Below are 25005 nucleotides of genomic sequence, written 5' to 3' on the forward strand. Positions count from 1 at the left end.
TAACTTATTAATATTTATTCGTCATATTACAAAAGAAATAAAAGAATTACATATTTACAGAAGGGTTCCATCATGAGTGGCACACCGTAAATAAATTACAACTTTAGGATGAGGTTCAATGATAAATTCCTAAACGAATTACCTTATTATTAATTGTAAGAGCTATAGCAGATTTGTTTTTTCCACTCGTAGCAACGGGATGAGCATCTCTGCTCATTCCTCTGGAAGGTGTGTAATGGAAGAATCGATAAGGTAGAAAGTGCCTGTACTCTGCTGGCTTCCGAGCAAAGTTTCGCACATGCTTGCAACGAAGGTTGTCCCTTATCGTTAACGTTCCGTTACTTCATTGTCTTGTCCTATAAAGAAGTAAATCGAGTGACGCGTAACCCCAGCGAGTATATAGGTCCGAGAATCTTCGGCGAGCAACGAATTGCGGACACATTCTCTCTATTTTTTCATTTTCAAACGTTGTACATCCATGTTTGTCAATAGCTTTGTTACATGTTTTGGATAAGTTAAAATCAATTACAAATCGGATATTATTGTTGTTGTTTGGTGATAATTGTTTTTTTTGACAACGTAAATCTTGCGTTTACTATCGTGTGGCATTGAAATATACGAGAGTTTGTCTTTTGAGTACATGTATGGCAGCAAAACTTGATTACGGAATTTGATCTTATAAATTTATCAGTTCACAGCTTGTTAATTAGTGAGAGAAATTTCATTTTTAGAAATATATTCGGTGTATGTACATGTACATGTGTGCTTATGTATGTGTGTCTCTGCTTCAGCGATAGGACGCTGATGTTCTTGATTCGTTGTCGTAAATTTCATTGTTCTTATTTTTATATTGTTCTCATATACAACGATGTGAGTGTATTTACTTATGATTTATCGTTTATGGGTTACTTTTTAACACTCGAAAGTACGTATATAATAATAATAATAAAGATATAAATAAATGTAAACAAAAAAATTGAGCTTGGACATTCGTGAGATGAGCCATTGAAATTACGCGGGACATTCATTAAATTACACGTTCATTTCCCATTTAAAGGGATCATTCTTTTTTTTTCTTTGATAATTGTAAAAATCGACAATTATATCGTGTAACTGATTCAAAACGGGCAGTAAATTAAATAAATCCGCGAGGGTAATACCTTGTGGCGCTTACTAGGACTAATCCTATTATTTACAGTAATCTTAATTACAGATCCGCCGACATGTACACATACAGTAAAAAAGAAGCACTAAATTAACGACACCAAGGACCGATCGATGTATCAAGTTACGTCGATTCTGGGTTTTCGATGCACTTTTTCGCGCGAACATAAACTTAGTTGAACATAGCGATCTCGATTGCTTTTACCGAAGATTCTTGGTTCGTTTTGGCAAAGACGTCAATTTTAACGATAGCGTTACCCGTATCCGGGTAACTCGAATACTCGGTCAGTTTTTTAAGTAACGAGTGCTTCAGAAGCCCTGGTCCGAGCTTTTCGCGAAACCTGAGATGCCCTACAGATGATACAAGGAATAACCAGTGAACTCCTCTTCCATACGGAAGCAAGCTGTAAGCTCCGCTCTAACGATCAGACGAACAGATGATCGAACTCACGAATCTAATTAAATTTTTTCTATGTAATTTGTATCATAGGATTTACTAATATGACACTAACCTTACACGGTTCTACTAGTATACGAGAACGAATTTCACCATACGATGGTGTAATACAATTTTGTAAATGCTTCTTTCCTTTTTTTAACTGACTCGTGATTTTTGATCGTGCATGCGCGACCGAGAGGTCAACGCGTTGGAGCGTATCGGAGGCAAATTTGGGACAAAGCGCGATAATGTCCTTCATTTATTCGTCCTTTAGCTCTTTCTTCGGTCTGTCCTTATTATATGCTTGCCGGTAAAAGTCGGAGAAGAGGACGAAGAAGATCGTTGAATGAAGCAAAAGGAGCGCCGCCACCAGCTTAGGATAGCCGCAATCGAAGACCAAAGCTTGAGCGCTGTGCACGAACACTAAGAAGAATTGTACCTGCAAACGAAGTGATGAATTGAATTGTTACATTATTTCGTGTTAAGGGTGAGTCGAATTATCTATATTTTCTTTCAAACTATGTTTCGAAGTGGTAAAATTGTAGCGGTGTGCTATCCTTTTGAATCATTTTAAATTTCTTATGTTAACCGAATTGAAATTTGGCGAAATCGTAGTAACTTAGTAACGCTCATGCCTTTCTCCTTGGGAAAGACGAAGTGTGTTGCAACCCGAATTGTACCACGACGATACATGAGCTACGCGCCATCGTTGAATTAATGGAATATATGTTATATACGGCAGTGCCAATGACGCAAGAATAATCGGCTATACCTTGCACAGATTGCGCGACCGCATGATCGGACAAAATTCTACCGAACAATGTGGTGCAACGGTACCATTCGCGATAGATTAATCCGTGAAAAGTAGAATATTATTGCACAGCTGTGAGATGTGTAATTTCATGCTCACGAAACAAAATCACTACCATAAGAAACAAATTACATATTATATCGAAGTGGTAGTTATCGGTGCCTTTGTTAAGTAAATGAGTCTGAGTCACTTATCCATTGGATCTCTATAAGAATATCATGATGAAAATAATGACTCTGGATATAAATATTATTATTTTACCTATTTGTAAAATGTAATGAAATTTTAGAGGCTATCATGGACAAATTTCATTTCGTCGCAGTGTCTTTGCTACGATACCTAAAAGTATGATAGCCTTCAAGAGTTGAAGTAAGAATCGTATTTCATTTGTATCTCGAACGTTCGATCGTCTCGCATCTTAAAATCACTAAGCGTCACCTTTCGTTCAAATCGTTTCGCATCGAGGAATGAGTAAACAGCGTTCGTAACGCCACGTAGTTGGAAATGACGAACGGTTGCGGAACATCCTCATGGAGAATATTATCGCGAATGTAAACGAGGGAGAGAAGCGCGTGTCATGCGAGAAAGAACAACGCGATTTGTCTTTTGAACGATTTGCGCCAGCTGCGCACTGGAAATCAATGGTGTTGCGAGATAAAAGAGAGGTAGGAGAGCATATACATAGGTGAGGTTTCGTAGGCATGCAGCCGATTCCTGGTAGCGTGGCGGTTGTTTCATGGTGATGGTGGCACAGTGCTATACGGTATATCGGAATGCCAAATTATTGCGCCACCGTGACGTAGTCGGCCGAATCCGGCCAAAGCAAGTCAGCCTGCAATTGCTCAACGTTGTACTTTTCACTTTCCCTCACCCCTACCGCATGTTTACGTGAAATTTTGTTCTCCGGTTTGGACGAGTAGTCAATGATGGCCCAGAATTCATCAAAGTCTCCGATGTCATCGACGTCGATCTTGTGCCATATACGACTTCTCTTTCCTCCGCTTCTTTGCTCCCAATATCGATTTTCAAAAAGATTCTCTCTTGATCATGATTTGAGATCTGCTAAGAGGCTCGCAGCGTTGACTTTCTTCCTGACACGAGGCTCTCAGTTTAATCAACACGTTGTTGCGGTATAGACAGTAACGAGTATCATTATAGTAGGCACTAATGACTATTTAATGGCTTCTACTGCAAGATTTTACTCGAGGACGCTCGAGCAAAAGTTCAAGTTGTTGTTGAAATTAAAAAGCTGAATAAATTGAGTAACGTTACAATACGGCTTGGAAAACGTAAACTGCGCGAGAAGGTAACGAGTATATTTGAGAATGTTGAAGTTCTTTCTAACCCTTTGAAAATGCAACAAAATGGCGAAGAATTCAGAATGAACGATTTAAAGAATAGTTATTTCTTTACTCTTAAGATTTTCTGCGTTTCTGATATCCGATGTAAAAATATCTACTTTCAACTTTCTATAAGAAATAATAATTTCTTCAGTCTCTTCTTTTACACTGTGAAAGGGTCAAGCGCTTGGAAGTATTGAGACATCTACGATGGTTACTAAAAAATTCAATGTCCGTTACTCTACAGTTTGTCCGCAACAGCGTAGTCCGTTTTGCTACTGGTGAACCAGCAATTTATATCGTTGATCATTGTTTTTTCTTTCTTCTGTCTCCAAACTACGTAAATTGCAGCAATGTCTCTCAACATGTTATTCGGTCGCTACGTCGTGAAACGTTTGTTTCGTGTGCATTTGTACCCTGCGAGTGGTGCGTACACTTGAACACTGTATATGACTTGTCGCCGCATCGCTCACTTTCATCGATGGAGATTATTATCAAGCCAGGCTGGTTGCGTGCACGTTGTGCAAGAAGAAGGTATCGCGAATCCTGCTCTAAAAAGTATTTGTGTCGGTGTTTGTTTATTGCGCGATTCGAACGTGGTCACGTGCCCACATATTTTGGGAACAACGCGCTACCGAGATCACTTTTCAATGATTAAAGCTCACTATCTTTTCAAATATGTTGATTCTTTCTTTTGTTTTCTTTATTAGCCAATCGATTAAAAATTTCATGATCTTTTCAAATTTCTTTTCTTTTGTGTTTGCATTCGTGGTTTTACACATACTTACCTTTATCTTTCGCTAAGATAAAATGAACTTATAGTTAAAATGACATGAAGTGTCGGAAATTGCCAAGCGCCAGGGGCATATCCATGTACAAAATGTCGCGATTCGTTGAAACGCATAACTAAAAGCCATTCACTTTAACGTAATAATGTTCTATTATCTGTATCAGTAGCGTTACAAGAAAGCATTATCTGTATCTTGAACTGTCGCTCAATAATTTCCTGGTTCGTTTCAACACGCTTTCGATCGTTGTTTCTATAAAAGCTCGCACGCGATCAGAGGTTTTGAGTCTTTCGTTACATTCCTCGATTATCGGTGTTCAAATATCCTGTTTCTTTGTGCTTCGTACGTAATCTTCCGAAAATCGCGCTAAAATTATACCACTTGTTTCCTTCTTCAAGTTCACGAATGATTCTTCAAGTTGATGAATGAAAATTTATTTTCTCTTAGATAATGCGCATAGTTTCGAAGCATGATATTGTACCAATTGCTGAGTGTCTCATAATGCTTCGTATAAAAGCAATTATGCGCATCGCTTGCATTTGTAATGGATCACCATCGTTATATCGTATTATTTATTATTGATGCTAAGTAAAAGAAATTGATGTAAAGAAATAGTGAAATGTGAGAATGATTTATCTGTTACTCTTTATATCCAGAAACGGGAATTCTGATAACCTTTAGCCATATATTAAAACAAAAAAATTGATGTATATACTACATACGAAAACAAACGTAATCATCCTTTCGTGATTTGGCCAAGCAGATACGAAGTAGATACACATTTATGAACATCATGCTTTGACTTCTTAAATTAATACACCTACCAACTGCACTGTAGTGAGGTGCTTCTTCCACCATAAATATTTGTGGTATTCCGGTCCCATTGCAGACACCATATAGTACATGTACATTATTACGTGTACTGCGTTATTTATAAGATTTCCCAAAGTACCGTGTCCTCCAGCAATAAATTTCACACAGATCCATGTCTCTAAAGGTGTTAAAGAGTGATGATACAGGTGTAAGAACGTCACTTGACTGTCTTTCTTTCGCAGAACGAAAAATATCTGAAAGTTTATAAGATAAATTAAAAAAAATTATGGTATTAATATTGTTGCGATCTATCGATAAAATAATTTTGATAGTTGTCGTTTTCCATAAGCAGATAAAGAAGCAAAAAGTACTCTTGTCTCACTATTATAGACAAACATTTGTTTTACTTTCATTAGGGTTTTTCGTATAATGATAGTTTCCTCTGAAAGTTCTCGAGTTTGATATATATAGCGGCCGCGGTTTCATCAAAACCAATACTATAGATTACTATTACTATCATTTATCTTTCAGACAGTAAATTGCTGTTTATAATACTATCAATTATTCGCTTCTGTATGTTTTTTTCTGAATATTTCTCCTTCATTTTTCCTGTCACTTGCAAACGTGAGTGATGTTTCGTGCGATTTCCTTGAGTCACAATTGTTTCCTTTTTAAAAACTTTGTATTTCATCAAGATTAACAAGAAATCTGACAATTACTCGTCACACTCGATGATTCCGCGTGATATAATACCACATATTTTTAAATCATCAGAAATCTCAAATTTTTCGTGGGGCAACAGACAAACGTACGATTCAGTGAATAACTACTATGAGACGTAGGTAAATTACTTCACCGGTATACTTGATATTGTTAATTCGACCGGATCTTATCTATTCGCGTAATTTGCATTCCCGCGTGCACCGCAGGTTAGGTTACTTTTCCTGAGGATTTTATTCCGCAAGAGAAGGCTTAATAACTTAAGGCGCGATGATATTATCGCGAACAGTGATTTCTCTTGCGACATGGCTCTTTTCGAAGATGATCGTTGAGCATTGAATAATCGTGTCGATAAATAAACCAAAAACATCATCGCGTGTTATAATGAAAGATCTATGGTGCAGCAGCTTCTGTTTCCGCCTCAGTGATCGATTTTTACGATGAATTGAAAAATTCACAAAGAATTTAGTCTAACATCGGAAATTTTTTAATCGATGCTATGAGATTCCTTAACTTCACAAATTGAAAGATTTATAGCAATAAGAAGACAGCTCCAGTAATTCAATTATATTTATCGGAAGAGAAAGAAAAAAGTATAGGTTTTATATTCAAAAACGCAAAAGTTTATTACCAAGAATATTGGTTGATTATAAATTTATAGTGCGTTAGAAAAAGTGATTTAATTACGATTGCCCCCTTTCAGATTTCTGTAAGTTTACTCAAATTACTGGAAAATGGAACTGTCTTCTTGCTGCAGCAGTTCTCCCAATTGTGTTTCACGCGGCTTCGTACATACCGTGTCAGCAAATTCTGTGAATTTGCTGATGAAATACCACCAACATAGGTTCGCCATTCGCAGCGCGGACGGATTGTGGGAATAGTCCACTGGTTGACACTTGTAACTGTAGTCTAACAACCAACCGGACATCAGGTGCTATGAAACAAAAGTTCATGGTCAAGGTACATTCTCGATTGTGTCTTATGCTTGTGGAGCTAATTATGTGATCGAAACAAAAACGCTTAACAAACTCATTAATATTTATGGTACATAAGATATTTATATATGAAAAAAATATATCAGTGACCTAAGAATATTCTTGTTCTTTGTCTTACTTTCAATGACTCGGATATCAAGGAAATGTTGTTATTCGAGGTTTTTCAGTATAAGTCTCTTGGAATATTTGCTCTTCTATGATCTTGGAATTTCGGTGATATCAAAATTTTAAGAGTAGATTCAACCTGTTTGCGATGAATTTTACTTTTAACGATGAACCTAATATTATAATAACAACACAGGCTATAATACGTCCAAAATTGAAAAAATGTAAATTAATCATAATTTTTTAAATATTACATTGACATGTGGTTCTATTTATATTGAGATCTTATGTCCTAATAGAATTTCAGTGGTATCAGGAAAATTATTGCAATCCAACAATCTTACTAACAAATTATTTTGCTACGTATTGTACTATTATAATAGTTTCGTAAGAATTAACTGGTTGACAATTAAAAGTAAGGCCGATGCAGGAGGGAAAATAGAACATAAACGTTGCATCATCGATTATATTCTCGTTTACGGGATGACCTTTTGCGGGTAAAAAAGGAGATAATTGAAAGTTGATTGTTAGCTCATATAGTGAATTAGCGGCGAATGCTAGTCTCTCTACCAAGGACGCGTTGATTTCCTAATTATAATGAAGCTATTTAAGAAATTACCGCCTAGAATGTAATAGGATAATGTTCAGTTCTCTTCTAGTTCTACATTGGTGATTATAACATATAAGTTCTAAGTAGAGTCGAGAATGCAATTTTTGCCTTAACGAAATATTTCGAAACGTTCAGCCGTATGTTATTCAGACAGAAGCCTTCACCGTCGATGAACAAAGCCACGAGCTTCTTATTTCCTTTCGAAATCGCCGGATTCTTTTTCCCTCGCGATGCGTTTCTAGTTCAAACCGGAAACAAGTAATTCGAATGAAATTCGCCAGTTCTTACGCACCGTTCGAACTGAATTGGACGCAATCCCTGGTGAAGAAAGAGACCGAAAAAACGTTATTTGGCTACGGATTTACAGGATCGCAATCGCGATGCCCGACTTTCTTGATAGCTGATAATTCCTTGCTTTTTCACACCGGGCAAATAATCTGGCGTATAGATAACTTTCTAAGGTGATACTAGACAACTTTTACAAGATTTTTCTCATTTAGAAAGATATCTTTTAGTTTCTTACGATAAATTATGGTGTACCATTTTAGGCTCGAGAGGTTAAGAAATTGATACGATTTCTTACTCATGCAAAAGTTTGTTCGTGTGAAACTACTTCCGTTTCTATGTATTGAGCAGTTAAGATCTGTTAGGCAGATCACGCTAAAGATTCTGGCATAAGAATACATTGATAGATTGAATAATTAGGAAGATTTTATTTCTTCGGTCTCTTGCCGACTGTGGAATGAGGCAGTAACTGCAAGTAGTTATTTTCTTTGTACTTTCGAGCAGATATGAACACTTTGTGTCTGGATTAAGTAGAAATTTGCGGTATTTTGTGCAAGAATCAGTGATAAACACAAACAAGAAAAGCACTAACTGCATATACGTAAATATCATTATTTAAATCTATTACGATCCTTGAATTTTTATATATCAACTCTCACTTTCGTCGTAGCAAACAAGAGAGATTTGTAGTGTTTCAAGAAAATGTTTAGCATAAAAAATACTAACGACAATTTTTCATATGTTACTCAAGCTCGAGGCATTTCTAAATGTTAAAAAATAACCGAAAGGATGCAGCACGATTAAAGTAAAGTAAATAGCTGAAGTTATAAAACCTTATGCCTGTTAACCACAAATTCTGTAATGAATATTGCCTTTCTCCATATTTAGATAGATTTTACTTAGGTATTCTTTCGAATTTTTCAAGACTGTCAGGGATTTATTAATTATTCAAACAAAGCTGGTTGGATGCACGAATTGCGAACGCGCGGTTCGTGGAAAGTCGAAAACAGGATGTTTCGCCTTTAACGAACCGCGAGCTCGAGTGTACAAATCGATTGGGCAACCGATTGGAAGGCTCGCCAATCGTGTCCGCGTGCATGCAGCTTCTCTTTATCTCTTTCTTTTTTTGCAACGGTATGTTTCGCGAGTCGGTGCTTTCTCACCCCTTGTTTGCCATTAGCGCGGTTCACAACGGAAAAGATCGGTCGTCGCGGTGAGCGGCCGCTGTGCTCTCTTTAAAAGTCGCACAAAATTTCGAATGGCTTCGTTGGAGCAACTGAAATAGAAACTTTGCAGTTTCAACTTGAGGACTCGATGTTGCAACGCGACTTCTTCTTTCCGTATACCTTTCGAGAAGACATTCCGGATCGTGGCCGGCTCCCTCTTTGCAACCGCCGTTTTCTATTACTCACAGCTGTACGTTCTGTAAATAAATCTCGTTATGCTTTCCTTCGATCGATCAGGATGAAGATTCGTTTCCTGCGGTAGTTTGTATCTCGTGCAAACGCGAGGCAATTGGAGTAGACGATTATACATATCGCTGTCATTAGATTAAAATGAGAAACCGAAGAAAGCTGAAGTTTTATCCTACCTTTGTGCCGTCTATGATTTTCTTCGTTCAGTTTGAAACATTTGCTCATTATTTCGTAACAGTCTGTATAATATAATTTTACTTAAAAATAGAACATGGCGAACTTCAAATATTTCAATATATTTTGAAAAAAAGAAAATGAATATCTGTTAGGTAGGATATTTTACCTGAGGAGGACAGAGGGTTGTTATTATAAACAATAAAATTGAACAATCCAAGAAAACAGAAGCAAAAAGGTGCCAATAGGCTTGATAGATAATTGTATTATCCGTATGATACTGTAGTAAATAAATTGCGGATTTGTAAGCATTTAAATTTGTTTAAAATAAAATAAATTTAAAGCTGAAGAAATGCATACGTAACATTTAAAATATCTAAAATAGGATATTAATTCGAAACAGATCTCCGTTTAGTTTTGATTTGTTCAATAGTGGCTATAAAAAAATGAATTAGCATAAATATTTACATTTTCATGAAATGGATCGATTTTGAAAATGAAAATTATTACAAAATGCGAACATACACAAGAAATGGTAAGAATATTAAAGTGACGTAGAAAACGATCTTTTAATTATTACGAGTAGAGAAAATCGAATTGAATTTTAATCGACTATCTAGGTAAAGAAAAATGCATTGAAAAAGGAATGTATGACGTAATAATTTCCTGTATCTAATCGTGCCTGCACCCAAACTATTGATCAATAACAGGCACTTTCGAGCGAGAAAATCTGCGTTACAAATACGTGTGTTGCGATAGAGTGAAAAGCGTTTCGAGACGGTCGATTAACTACTCGTTAGGAAGTTCGTTTAGCACAAACGTGAGAACGGTTTACAATGAATCTTATTATTAGAACGTTCGAATAGTCAATTATTTTTTGTTATTATCTAGTGAATGGCCGACGAACGTCGAGTCGTTGGTCGATCGAAACAGGTGTCGGTACAAAGCGGTTACATAAATTGGAATGTCGCGTTTCACAAACGTCTCCGGTCGAATCTCGCCAAGAACGGAGCAAAGTCCGCGGGAGCAAAGAAATTAGTGGTTCAAGGTGATCGAATGGGCCAACGGACGATCTAACTTATTCTTCGAAGGCCTTCGAAACGACAGGAAAAATAAAATGTCGATTATTCGTGCTTAAATGGATTGGATACATCCATGGATTTCTACGTCGTTGTTCGAAAGTTCGAATTTGGCACTTTGGTGAGAGGTTGTTCTGCCTGTCCATCGTAACGATTTAGCATGGTTGTCCTTGGGGAGTCGGGTTCGTTATATCGATTAAAACAGAAATCTTGGACGAGACACTCGAAACTTATTATTATTTACGCGGTTCCTTTTTATTATAAACGATAAGGAGAGAAATTATATTGTTCTTCAACGCAATTTATGTTTACAACCTCGATAAAATTACAAGATCGTTAGCCTGTGAGATATTAATCGAGAGATGACCCGTAAACGGTTGACGTCAAACACCTACCATGTTCACCATGGTTCAGTGAACACAACTCGATAAACTTAGCCTATTCAGTGGAAACAAATACTTCAAGTAGTTAGCTACTGTTCGCCAGTTATTTATATCGAAGTTAGTATCACGAAAGAAGTCGCCTAAATTGCAGAAATACTCATATAGGTTTGATGGATGAACAACCCCTGGCGTGTTTTTACTGTTACACTTCAAACTAACGCGAGATCTAACGAAATCTCTGTAGTTGACATTTTTGTCAGCGCGACCCACTTGCGTTCGCGATCCTCCTCGGAGAGAGGCGTTTCGAAATCTGGCAGCCATGAACTTTGAAACCCGACGAGGCGATGCATCGATCTCTCGCACACCTTTGGGTCAGCGCATCCTCGTCGATATCTTAATCGTCGAAGGTATTTAGAGAAAGCTCGCAGCGTTTCGAAATGTGTTTAAAACCTTCGGAATAAGGGAAAAGTTTCGTCTTAAAGAGGCCTTCTCGCTTCAAACGCTATTAGAGATGCTCGTAATTGTTCTAGATTCTGATTAGTTTGAACCAGATCGCGTGTTTGAACATTGCGTGCCTCAACAAGGAGTAGATTCCATTGAATCTCGAAGAGGAGAGAACCGGCGAGCTACTTTCGTACATAAACGCTGATTCGTTTTCCTGGTTCTCTAACCAGAGGTTGAGTTTTTACGATCGAAGGCTGTCTGGATCTCGAGTCGCTTACCTCGTACAGCATGCCTAACGAGAAGACTACTTGAAACGCGTTGTACGCTACCAAAGTTGCTCTGAGTTTGAACGGTTTCTTGTTAGCCATCACCCGTGGACCGAATATCGCCACTCCATATAAATAAAGAAGGACGATTAAAAATGTTGGTATCGGCGAATCCATTAACGGCCAGTCGCTGACTCGAGGATCCGAGACCGTGGTAAGGATTTCTGTGTATTGGTCAAGGGCCATTCTGACCAGGCCCTGGGCGCCCACGAACGTCCGATTTGTGTCCGTCATCTCGATTCTCGGTTCCGGCTCCCGCTCCACGACTAACTCTGCTGCCGCCGACGCCATTTCTGAAAATCACACGAGTTTTACTTTAATAAATTAATAAAGCACGTTGGAATGCGACGTGTCGAGAATAGGACATCGAAATGTTATCGAAAATTTTTTTGCATCTATTATATTCGTTCTTTCTTATTTTTCCTCGTAGACTTTAATATCTTTGTGTGCTTTATGCGCCTTACATAATTTTTTATACGCTAATGAGATTTATTCTTGTATATCACGTACGTAATATTAATAATAATGAAATTAACGACGATTTTAATAAGCATTATGATAGTTCTTTTTTATAAAGTCGAGTCTTGATAGAGTTTAACTATTTCGATAATATAGCTTTTTGACCAAAACACTAAGATTTCTTCAAAATGATCGAAGCCAATAAAATAAGTCGCCGTTATGGTTCTTTTCACTCGATGGCATAGTACTAGGAAGTCAATAGCGTCTCTGGAAAGTTCATCAACGATACACGATGCCACATCGAAAAAGATGAGGCGAACGTATAGAATCGGACTTCCATAATTTATGATTTTTCTCGCCCTACCTAAGATCAAGCCAAGGAGATCCGTAAGGTACTCGTGGTTCTTTGCTCGTTCACAGAAAACGAAGTCGATCGACGATCGAGTGATATGGAATGTAAAAAGTTAAACGCTACAGGTCAAAAAGTTCGGCGAATGCGCTATTCTCGAAGATCTTGGTTGCACTGTCTATCTGGAATTGCATTTTACCGATCTACGTTGATCAAAATTATGCTGGGCAATTCTTTTTTTTCGGCGTTGCGCCTGCTTTTTCAATAGCAGTAATAAATCAGAGGATGCAACGCGATTACGAGTTTCAATTGCGATGTTGCATACACACAACACGACACAGTTTGACGATTAGGTCGACTCTTATCCTGATTCATTCGTGATCATCGCGTTTCTTTGCCGCTTCATCGTTTGGTTTTCTCCTTGAGTGTCATGCAGTTTCGATTCTTTGATTATCGTTCTTGTTTTCTCCGATTTCTATTCAAGCAGTTACATTTGCCATTTATTTTCGTCGATACGATCAGATTCTCGATTAAAGATGATGCGTTACAAACTGTCATTCAATTAAATTTCAATTTCTTGAAGGTTGTCGTTGTTTCTTTGCAGCTGTTGTCCATAGAAGTTAGAATAAGTAAACTTATTAGATGCGGTTAGAATATATTAGTTACCCTTTGCGTATTTCTTTGGTTGCGTTTCATAAGACGGATTGAGCAAGTATTGCAAATTCGTAGACACACGCATAAATGCTCGATTTTTAGTTGACGTAATATATGTAGTCGGCAACTCGTTTTCGCGCGGCTCTTTGATTCGCAAAAAATGTTATTAGGTTGACCTCCTGTTCCCCTTTCCCTCACGAAATACACTAGTTCTGCTTTATTTGTATTCAATACAACACCAGACTTGGCCCTAATTGCTAAAAATATACACGTATACTCTACACTCTGAACTTGATCGATCATCTTTATTTATTGTTTAATGCCTCTATTTTTAGTTTGTGTAGATGTATCTTTGAATTTATTGCTGAACGTTCAAAACTCATGTTTGGTCAATAAATTAAAAATCTTGGGAATATAAAGAATCAAATGTTTTTGGAACAAATAAAAAATCTTGGTAATGTAAAACATAAACGTAAACGTTTCATACAAAAATTAGTATCTCGTAAGAAAATCGGTAAAATGTCAACAGGCGATGAAAGTTTGCGAAACGATATTAATAGAAAAATAATAACACATTTTTCACCACAGAAGGAATGATCAAAATTAACTGTACATCGCGCGACATCTTTCAACTTTCGCTCTCCGAGATTCGTCCGTGGTCACCTGTTCTCCAAGATAAGGCGAATATTTTCGTCGGCTGTTTCTTTCTCGGAAATTTAATGTCATTAGTTATTTGGTATTTCCTGTCAGACACGCTGACAGTTTAAAACAGCGGAAGACATTTTTACTTTTTGTAAAAAGAAATCATTTTGTGGGACACAGCTAATTCGAGTTCCACTTTCAAAATATGAAAGCCTGAAACTACTTAAAAATTCTTAAGTAATAAACATGTTTTGATTCTCATTATTCGTGTATGAAACATATTAGTTACAATCTGAATAACGAGGAATGTCTCAAGAAGAGTTTCTTCGGCGCTTATTTCCTTTCCCCCATGCATAATGTATTTTTCATCGAAACACAAAGGGCAATGGTTGTATCGATCGACTTCTCATTTTTCCTTCTCGTCGGATTACAATTCGGATCGTTTCTTTCCCGGCCGAATCAGGTAGCTAAGTCTATCGGCCGATAGATCGCTGTGAAATAATGCACCGTGTATGAAAGCGCAATCTTGAATCTCGTTAGACACGCTGAGCCGGTCGCATAACTAGACTAGAACTTACTGGTCGCGCCACAACTGAGCCCGTGTGTGTCGAATATTCTAAGGCCAACACTGACCGATAGAATTCTATGTAACGAAACCGCAATTTCGAGCCACAAAAAGTGGAATAACGGTCATATGTAATTGCACTGGGAAGGTTGCTCAATGCATTGCATCGTCTTTTCCCTAATCTTGATGTATTTACTCATAAAGTTCGTTTTGTCACTATAGTTAGACTGGAGTTTCCCAAACTCCATTTATTTGAATTCCATTCATTGGAACGAAATGTCAGTTTGTGCTCAGTTAACTGAACTTCTGTCAATTGAATTCATTTATTTGAATATAAAATCCTATGAACAAAAAGTCACTAATATCTAAGAGAATTATTGAGCGTCTATCGTATACACTTCATTTACAAAAGAACTCCATTTATCTAAACTCCATTCACCGGAATGAAATTTGACTTAGTGTTCGGTTAAATGACCACCGATTGATTGAATTCATCTTTTTGGCCGGGAACTCCCGTTATATGGACGAAAAATAATAAATAGTTGTAAAAATCGGTGAATTTTTATTATATGAATTATATTTTTTTCAACAAATTCAAGTAAATATAAGAAAATATAAGAAAAAACTTTATTATAGTAGTGCTTGAAAACTTTATTATAGTAGTACTTTTTAGATGATGAAAGGAAGGAAAAGAAAGAAAGGCAATGAAAGAAAAATAGCAAGAAACGCGTAGACCTTGTGCAGAGCAAAAATAACATTTAAATTTCTTCCTGCCTTGATAATTTTTCGAACGATCTCGCGAAATAGCTACCCTTGTCGGCTATTCGATAATTTTAACGTAACGAAACAGTCCAAGAGATTGTTCTTTATTTATATATTTTCGATCTATGGACATCGGCACGAATAGAGTGAATTGATTAGTCTGGTTTCACGGCAGAGCAACGGTACTTGTTGCAGAGAAAGTCTGGAAGATCGCGTGAGCCTGTAAAATACAAAAGGATAGAAGCTCGATGGTCCACTACGGCCAGAAGAAGAACCAACAAGAGAAAAAGAGAAAGGTAGCTGACTATTTGAATGGAAGGGGGGAATTCGAACGAGGCAGACTAATAACGATACCGGCAATACGATGACGTCGATGACGAGAACAACGGCTGCAGGAACGGTGCCGTTTAACACTCGCTTGCTTAGAGTTTAGTGGGTAAGTGGGTCGACAGTCCGGTTACGTACCGATCAGCTTCTGATTCGTCTCCTCGATCTTCGTCTGTCACGATCTAGGTATAGCCGTTGCTATTGCTGTTAATGCGTAGCTCGCATTTTTTTGCTCGTTTTCTTTCGGAGTCCATATTTACTTCACTACGATCCGGCTTTTCCTTTTTGCCTTTTTTCTTTTTCTTCCCCTTTCCTACTTTCTTCTTCTCTTCCTTTCGGTTTCTCTGTTTTTTCATTTCGTTGCGTATTTCCTCCTTTCCTAATCAGTGGGTGGATAATAGAATCATGCCATTTCGCAAATAGGAAGCTCGTAAAATGGAATATTTTTAAAATTATTAGACGAAATCGACGTTTTGAGTAAATTATATTGGAAGATTTTTTATATTTAATTTTTTAAACATTAGCTACAAAATAAATAAAAATTTCATCGTTAAACTATCTGAGTAGAAAATATACTTGATACCTGTACGTTTGTCATAGATCTCCTCGATTGCTAATCGGTCATATCGATTGATTTAATCAAGAAGAGGAAAGCTATAAAGTATAGGAAGTATGTTTTGGTTCAGATTTTCTGATATGTCCCGTTCTCCTTTTCTAGGTCATTCTGTTCTTTCGAATTTATGGTGACCTCGTTGGCGGATACTATACGTTCTATAATTATTATTTCTGCTTCTTTCGTTCACTTTTCAAGTTCTCTCGTGCATATACGTCTTGTTATCTTTTTATTTAAAGTCTTCCTCTTTTTATTTAAAGGAAGAAGCCACTTAGGGTTTTCCTTACTTCAAGAACCGGTATTAGAAGACGTTTCACTTTCCTCGCCCTCTTTCTTCGTACGTTTCTTTCAGCTTCTGCTTCCCACCATTCTTCCTTCATTTATTCTTATAAAGCTCCTAAGAAACTAATCTTGACATCTTCGCTTTTAATCATTGAATCTACGAAACGGCTCAATTTTCTTCCATTTGTAACTATTGCGGATGCAATTTCTTCAGTTTTGCCACTTTCTATGTACAGACGGAAGATTATGAACAATTATCGGTATCTGTGTTAGTTCGTTTTTTACGCAGTGCAGAATCGGTCAACGAGTTTTTAAGTACGTATGCGCCGCGTTCCGGCTTCATTCAATTTCTCTTTCGTTTTTTCGACGACCTTAAGCTCGTGATCTCGTCGTTCGTGCATGCTCATCAGTTTATGAGACGAAGTCTCTGTATATTTGTTAACTCTGCGAATAGTTTTTCATGAAGTTTCTATCCACCAACTTTTCGCGAGTTATTTACGAAATTTTCCGTTCTTCTAATTCATTTTTCTTCCTCGTTATGGTGACTATCCCGAAACGTAGCTTGGTTTCTTTTGTCTTTAGTAGAAAATTCTTACTTACTTATCCTTCCTCATAGAAATTCGAAATTTTTAAACTTTCGTAGGTTCGAGATAAGATACAAAATATGCTCTGAAATTGTTTCGAATGATGATAGAGCATCGTTTATGCGATTATAATTTTTGAAACGTATAAATGCCAAAGCGCAAAGAGATGGCCTTGCCTTACATACTTCAATTCTTCTTGGAAATTAGTTCTCTCCAGAATGTCAAGATTAAATAATATCTTCAATCGAATGTTCAGTCCAAGGGCACAACATGTTTCTTCAAAGCAATCAACCGTAAGTTTAGATGACGAAGAACCAATAGAGAAACTTAACGGTACTCATCCTGAATGATTCTCACATGCAGTGTGTCATGATGCACACACCAATTCTGCTCTTCTCACTTTCATCTCACATAGCCTTCTTTTGGACAAAACGGTATTAATTTTACAGTGATCTCGATCATCATAGAATTTTCGAATCGTTAATACATTTTCAGTCTCTCATTTGTACGAATCGTTACGAAGAAAAACGTAGTATATACATCGATGAAAGTTATTAATTTTCTTTTATCTCGACCCTCGGTTGATCATAATATCGGTTTAAAAAGTTTGTTCTTCGAACCATGTGTATGAGTACTTCCTTCTTTGTTCGTGAATATCATTCACCGGAGTTTCCTCCGTATTTCGGAATTCTTTCATTAATAATAACGACTAAATAAATCGGTGAAGTTCACATAAGCTTGCCTTGGAGATTTTGTTGAAGATGGAAGGTCAATGTGGTTATAGTGTAACGATCGGGATAATTATTCAAATAAGTTTCTTTCTTAGAGAGTTTTCAATGACTCGACCGTAAAAAGTATGAATGTAATTCTCAATTCTAGTGTCACGAATACATTGCATATTCATATCATTAATTGTCTTCCTTTATCTTTCATTCTGTATAACTGAACTTTTTAGAAATTGGAGTAGCAATTCTAAAAGATAATCAATTCAAACTTCATTTCAAACAATAGTTCTCAGTTCGCAAGAAACAGACTATTTACTTCTACAAGTTCGTTTTTCACGAAGAAATGGCATAACTATTAGTAAATCCCAATGTAGAAAACTCCAATTTACTTCAATTTAATAACTCCGATTTAGACAAATTTATATTTTAACTCATTTTTTATTTCGTCAGTTTCTAACTAATATCATTTTTCTTTACTATTCAATTTATGGATTTGGTTAGAATCGCTCAATTATTCACGCGATAAATGTAAGTACATATATCTTCCCAATTGTGGCATCTCTTTACAAAGTTGTTCGATTGGTTGTGCCATTGCAGCGAAATGATTTTGCATGACACGTACAATACAATATGTACATCTTTTTATTGTAATTTCCTTGCCGTGGTTCTCAAACTAGGCTAAATTCGAATAGCGAAGAACGTAATCTGATAGAAAATATTCTTTTTTGCATACATTTTTCGTTGTTTTGAATCTTTTATGATACAGTGATTGGTACAGTATACATTTGTCCTAAACACCGTAAAGACGTTTTTCTCATAGTTTCGCGTTTTTATGAGGGTATTTAATTATACAGAACAAGAAATTTCCGATTCGTTGTCCTCGTCATTGATCGTAAATATTTAAAGATCGACGGTGCGCTGGTTTTCACTATACTTCCTCTTGTTTCGTTTTTATTCGACGTGAAAGCCCGTTTGTTGGTTAAGGACCTTGGATTATTTGATGTTCGTGATTCATAGACTTCCTGCAGTTGGAATTCTCTTTTGAATATTTGGCAATTTATAGAATTGAAGTGAGATAATTTATTCTCGAATGAAACATTATTGTGAAAAGATCTGTAGACTTTCGAGAATTTTAGATCTTAAAGATCTTTAGATTTTAGATTAGACTTTTCCATAATGCCGAACTTTTTGTCTCCTCCAATGAATACAATTAATATATTATAGCTGTCCCTTCGTAGCTGCAATCCCTTCAACTGTTCAAATTATTTATCTAGAGCAGATCGTATACACCGAGTAAATCGAACACTAAACGTTACAGTTTCGCGGAGAACAATTAGTAATAATTAATATGAAAACTGAAATCATTAGTTCATAAACATTCACGTGTCTCAGATTTCTTCATGAAATAAAATAAAAAGCAAACGAAGAATTCTGTCTAATTTTTAAAGTTTCCAAGAAATGTGGTATACGTGCTTGATCAAATTCTTTAAGCAAGCAATGAGTTCTGCTCAAAAATGGTCCAGCAACCTTGTACCAAATATTTATGTCGAGTTTCGTTTAGTTGGTTACATCATGCGATATGTTTTACGTGTTCGGACATTTTCCTGATCTTGATGATTACTCGACGCGACACATGAGGTAGTTGAACATGCACACCAAAAAGAAAGTAACTTTTTCGTACAGTTCGCGATAGTTCTGTGTGAAACTTTTCGTGAAATCACGATTAGAATTTCGGTTCTTTCTATTGCCACGAGGTTTATCATTATGTCGTTCGGAATAACTGGAGCAGCTAGTATACACGAAGGTAATAAACATTACAGGTCCATGCAAAATAATTATTAACTATTAATGCAAAACTTAAAAAGTCGTGTGAGTACTCATCATCATACAGAAATCATAAATTCATATACTCGTATAATCAGATTGTTTCGTGAAATGCGACGGTGAGATATAAATGTTCCTTACTTGTATTACAGTAAATTATTATCATACAGGCTATATGAGCTATTCACAGGCCAAAGTGGTCAACTCCATTTTTTGAAATTTGTTATATTCCAATGTCGGAGCATTTGATCGATGCTTATTTTCATGCTATAATTTCATCAATTTTCTCTATTTTTTGTTTCATAGAGTTCATCAATTTGGTAAATAAGCAGCTCACATATTGGAGTTACGGAGTAAATGAATTATTCCCAGTTTTCTATGTCGCTTATTTGTGAAATGAAGCTGTTGGAGATTAGAGACTCTTGGTTAAAACGATCTGTCCTTTCAAGGAAGACGTGGTGTAATTGAATTTGGAAAAACGAGATCGTTCCTGGAAATTCTAGCGAAGTCGAAACAATTGCTGGTATATGTGTACCTTGCAAATAACAGAGGAGAATCAGATAGAATTTGAAACATGAATTCTACCATCAAATATGAGGCTGCTTCGATGGAAAGCAGGCTCTTGTTTTAATAAACCATTAATTTGACTCGCGTCAGAGACGCTTATTCATGTTTTGCACGCATAAGTTATGCACGCGCAGAACTAACTAAAGTCTTCGAAGCAATTGATAGCGTTGCAACCAGTTTAGTTCATAATTACTTGGAATATATTTCGCGAAGAGTTTCACATTCGACGAGAAGAATTAGCAACGCTTGCAGATCTCGTTTCATTGGCTGTTCAGAGGAATTTGTATGCAGAAAGTGGTTGAAAAATACCGACAAGTGAGAGAAATTTCGTGTGTTTGATTATTATAGAATTCGTAGAATTCTACGGATTTTGTTTTAATTTCGAGGCAAACGCCAAAACGATTTGTAGGGATGTAATATCATTAGAGAAAATGGATCAGATACACTGTCGGGCATATATATATATATATATATATATATATATATATATTAGAACACCTACTTGTATTTAATTCAAATTAAATGCTTCCGACTGTTTTTGTTTTCTAGTTATGTTATTATAAATCAATTATTTCATTTATATCATATGGCACATGTATTGCAAAAACGCCACAAGTCAAAATAATTCGATCCTCTGTTAGAAGAACATTAAAAGCAAGGGAAGGGTTTCAAGGATTAAGGATGGAGAATTACAAAAATGATATTTGATCATTGTTTCTTAGATTCTGTTTTTATGCCAATATTATACGTTCAGTATAAATAACATTTTTATAAGTTCTCCAATAGATCCTCGCTGTTTCTGAGAAACTTATTTAAGTCACGTTTCTTCTGACATAGATGTATAGCAGGTGACTTATAACATAAAATACTAAATAGATACAGAAGTAGGTGCCCTAAAATACTTATGGTTAGTAATATACATAGAGAATATCCCCTTTGAGATACTTAATCGATGTTTTTTTAGTCGATGTTAAGAAGAAACTTTTTCTAACGTTAGAAAACAATCTTACTACCTTGACGACATTTAAGTGGCTGTGTAACGTATTGTTTTTAGGCTAGTTTCTCTTTAGGTATCACCTCCAAAGGCTATCACCTATGGCAGTGATAACGTTCGCGTCTCAAATAAGGCGGCAACTTGTTTCCAAGAATAAGATCCTCGAAGGGGGTCAGACGTTCTTTCCCTCCCACATTCCTTTCGAATCGACTAACGCAAGGATGTAAACCTTGCTCAAGTGTGCAATGTGGCACACTTTTGCGCCGCACGGGAAACGCGTATTTTTTTTATTATAATCTCATTCTCCTGTAATTCTCGAAGGCGATGAAATCAATTGCAAATCGCGAGAAAGCCAAATGATCATGACGAGCCTTTTTGGCTGTTTCTATCTCTCCGAGTTTGACTTGCAACATATCACCACTCTGTGCGTTTTCTTCCTTCCTTGGATTTCTTCCTTGGATTCATATGTTTCGTTCTTTTTCACGGAATTCTGTTCACAAGTTGCACATTGCAATAATTCATGGACGTGTTTGCGTTGTACCAGCTACCACTAATGCGCGTGTTTTGTATTTTCTGTCGTAGTTAATTTCGTTTTCGTCAACGCTTTTGTTAAGTAAGATAAATTTTTTTGTGGTTATTTTCGTTTTTTCTTTTTTTCTCGTAATTGTCGCACCACGTACGACTTTGTGTAGCATATGTCCGGTATCGACAATGATAATTAGCGTTTTTATCTGACAGTTGTCTGTATTGGCAAAGAGTAAAACAACGAAATAGTTCTCCTGCATAAGAAATTCGCAGAAGATTTTCATTTTTGTATTTCTCGATAGTCAGTAAAATCATGAGAAACAGGTCTCGTTGAACATTCACGTTGTTCGACTATATGATCGATCGGTCGATCGATGATTTCGTGATCGATCATCATAAATTTTAATAAAAAGTGAACTACGAAAATTCATTGTTTAAATAATGCTGAATCTAAGCGGAAATTAATTGTTTACTGTGCAAACATTTTATGCTTATCATTCAAGCCGAATTACAGAAGAAGAAGAAGTTTCCAGAGAATTACAGAATGAAGTTTACACTTTCGAGGGTAGTCACTGGTAAAATTTTTGTTGTGCAACGTCGTGAAATCGAGAAAGGCGCTTGTTTATAAAGAAAAATTAGTCGATGGTACGAAATTCGACGGCCGTGTGTTCCATAGGGAAACTCCTAGCTGTGTCTGATCATTTAGGAGCGTATTCTACTTACGAAAGTAGAAAGCAACGCTTTGTAACGATATGATAGCACGTTAGCTGTTTCTTATAACTTCTATTGAATACTTTATTAAATACCTATCATTCTCATTTATTTTTGTTATTTTTTTAAAATTCTAACAAATCTGACCTAAAATACGATTGATTAATCTGTGGCAAACTCTTTGCAAAAATATTACTCTACCGTAGATAATCAGAATGTAATCTCAATTTATATTTTGAGAGCAATTCAATCTTGTCAAAAATGTCGATTTTTACGTATACACTTATACAACGAAGCTAACTGAAATGATTACACGATAATTTCTTATCGGCATTCAATTTATTCCTTGATAATGTTTCGAATGTACTTCGATTAATTGACACATAAGTGTACACAAACCGATTACACTCGTTTTGTTAGATGCCATTAAGGTGAAGATCGTACGCGATGTGCATAATGCTCGCGGGACCGCGCTTGCGATTGTCTCGTTTTTGCGCGATGTTCCTGCGCGAGAAAATTCATCTTCCATCCATTTCCGAATTTTACATTTTCGTACGCTAACAGGCAGGTGATTAAAGTTCGAAGTCGTTTGAAAAATGTAATGTACGAACTGCCTTCTCGTCAAACAGCTTCTTCTGCCTTTGTTCCATTCCTGTAAACGCGAGACCGGCTCGATTGCAGGTACGCGGCGCCAGTTGGTGTCACCTTTTAGTTCATTTCGAGTGGTGTGACAAATGCAGATCGAGATCGAGCGTTACTCTCTATTGATGGTATAATGGAAATTCTTTCCAGTACATTGCTACATCACTTATCACACTGCTCTCATAATTTAATACGCTTCAAGAGAACAAAGAGATCGACTTACCTGTTCACCGACGAGAGCGACGCCGCGTTTGCAAATTAAATTGTAGCCACCTCGCTTCACTCGAGACTCCACTTCTACGTATCGACCTCGATATCGAGCAATTTCTAACTCTTCTTACGAGACGCAGAGTCTCTTGAAAAGCAGATCGACGTACCAACTTGCAACTAGCCGATCGATTCGAACAATAAAGCTCTTGTCCCTCAAGTAGCTTATCGATTATCCTCGTCTGGCTTCGATTCAAAAGAATCGGGGATGAAGCCCGAACTTGGCACTTTGTTCACTAGCAGCCTATTCTTCGCTGTTCACAAGCTTTCTACCATTTGAATGTCACACGTTAGTCACACGCCCGGTGATCTTCTGGGTTGCTAACACTTGCTCACAGTTCACGTTTTTTGTGCGTTTTGCGTGTTTTTGCGCGGGTACACGCGTTCTCGCAACGACACACGCGTGTGACTGTGTATAAGATTTTTGTGGTTTTGTGTGTGTGTGTGTGTGTGTGTGTGTATGCGCGTGCTCGTGTGTATATATGTGTGTGTTGTGATACGAGTGTGTCGGTGTGCGAGCGTGTGCACACATGCGCGCGCAGACACATATACAGAAATGTGGGTCCAACGGTCGATGCTGCGTGAATAGTCCGCGGCGGAGCGAACTAGCGGTTTAAGTATTGGTTAAGCAAGTGGGGTTCGGTCGAGAGGAGGTTAGGGTGGGGGTGTGTGGGCCTTACTTAGGTGATCGAAAATTCCGTGCCACGGGGAATCAAGGTCTCTTTTCCTACCATGCTCCGAGAAAGACGGAGAAAGGGAAGCTGTCGCGTCTCGAGTCAGCTACACCCTTCGGCCAAGGTCGTTCACCGACTCGAAACGCGCCCCGATACTTACGCCTTCAATTGGTGTGGCATCTCCACCATAAAATAGCCAATCCTTTGATTCATCCACGCGATTCGTTGAATTATCTCCTATAGCGTTTATATGCATTTTTGTTTGATTTTTATTCCTCTTCTTTCTCGTTTCCTTTTATTCTATAACGTGTATCCACAGTAACATAGTAAGACTTTCGAGTCGCTACATTCTTGTTTCGCGTCCTTTGCGACGTGCCCAGTTATTTGTACATTTGCCTTAAACATTTTTTCTTAATATCCGCAAGAATCATCGGTAAAAGGATTCTTGTTCTCCGCAGCGTGACTTATTTCAACAGAAAGCGTGGTATTTAAGAAGCGTAACGTATACATAGTAAAAAGTAGGACTTTTACATTTGGTTTAATATAGGAGGAATTCATTGGGAAATTTCTGATTAATTGGAAAGATGTTACTGCGAAGATATTATCTTGAAAATCGTATTCATTTTTAAACAAACAATACGTAGACATGGTCTTTTCATTTGCCATATTTAGATACGATATGTTAGTGCCGCGCATTAAAATCACCACGTTCAACCATTTGTAATGCACGTCGAAAATCGAATTTGTCACGCTTCTTCCGGATGATAGAATCAGCCGTTGAAACGATAGGGAATACAAGTTACCTTAAGTTACGCGATGAATAGCTTTCTCTTGGTTCTGGTGCAGTGGATTAAGGTCAGTTGTTGTTAGGTCTCTCAGAAATATCACTGATCGTCATCGTTATCTTATGACTAATTTATTACAAGCCAGCACCTAAGTTATCGTTTA

At 37.0% G+C, this 25005-nt stretch overlaps 2 protein-coding genes across 4 annotated transcripts in view; one reads left to right on the plus strand and one right to left on the minus strand.

Moving 5' to 3' along the window:
• On the minus strand, positions 1–24146 carry LOC126921525 (elongation of very long chain fatty acids protein AAEL008004-like). 2 transcript variants are annotated; one of them, XM_050733213.1, is made up of 5 exons: positions 23340–24146; positions 11844–12184; positions 6872–7009; positions 5367–5609; positions 1–2042 (listed from the first exon to the last, which is right to left on the minus strand). In XM_050733213.1, the coding sequence occupies exons 2-5, from the start codon at positions 12180–12182 to the stop codon at positions 1863–1865; spliced, it is 900 nt and encodes a 299-aa protein (XP_050589170.1). In that variant the 5' UTR covers positions 12183–12184; positions 23340–24146; the 3' UTR covers positions 1–1862. The 2 variants fall into 2 exon arrangements, with proteins under 2 accessions (XP_050589170.1, XP_050589171.1); XM_050733214.1 differs by lacking the exon at positions 23340–24146 and adding an exon at positions 12715–20708.
• Positions 1944–25005, plus strand: part of LOC126921524 (elongation of very long chain fatty acids protein AAEL008004-like) — a 50542-nt gene continuing 27480 nt past the window's right edge. Inside the window, exons 1-2 of one of the 2 annotated variants that reach the window (XM_050733210.1) lie at positions 1944–2090; positions 15518–15758. The gene's annotated coding sequence lies outside the window, so the exon portion shown is untranslated. The remainder of the gene's footprint in view (positions 2091–15517; positions 15759–25005) is intronic. The other variant, XM_050733208.1, reaches the window with a different exon arrangement.

This window comes from Bombus affinis, chromosome 10, assembly GCF_024516045.1.
Source record: "Bombus affinis isolate iyBomAffi1 chromosome 10, iyBomAffi1.2, whole genome shotgun sequence".
In the NCBI taxonomy this organism is placed as follows: domain Eukaryota; kingdom Metazoa; phylum Arthropoda; class Insecta; order Hymenoptera; family Apidae; genus Bombus; species Bombus affinis.

What these genes read in the sequence shown, in the direction of transcription:
- LOC126921525 (XM_050733213.1), bottom strand. Translation starts at nt 12,182, where the DNA reads ATGGCGTCGGCGGCAGCAGAGTTAGTCGTGGAGCGGGAGCCGGAACCG. An exon ending in TCACAGAATTTGCTGACACG is followed by an intron (nt 5,610 to 6,871) that starts GTATGTACGAAG and finishes ATAAACTTTCAG; the next exon opens with ATATTTTTCGTTCTGCGAAA. An exon ending in ACCTCACTACAGTGCAGTTG is followed by an intron (nt 2,043 to 5,366) that starts GTAGGTGTATTA and finishes CTTCGTTTGCAG; the next exon opens with GTACAATTCTTCTTAGTGTT.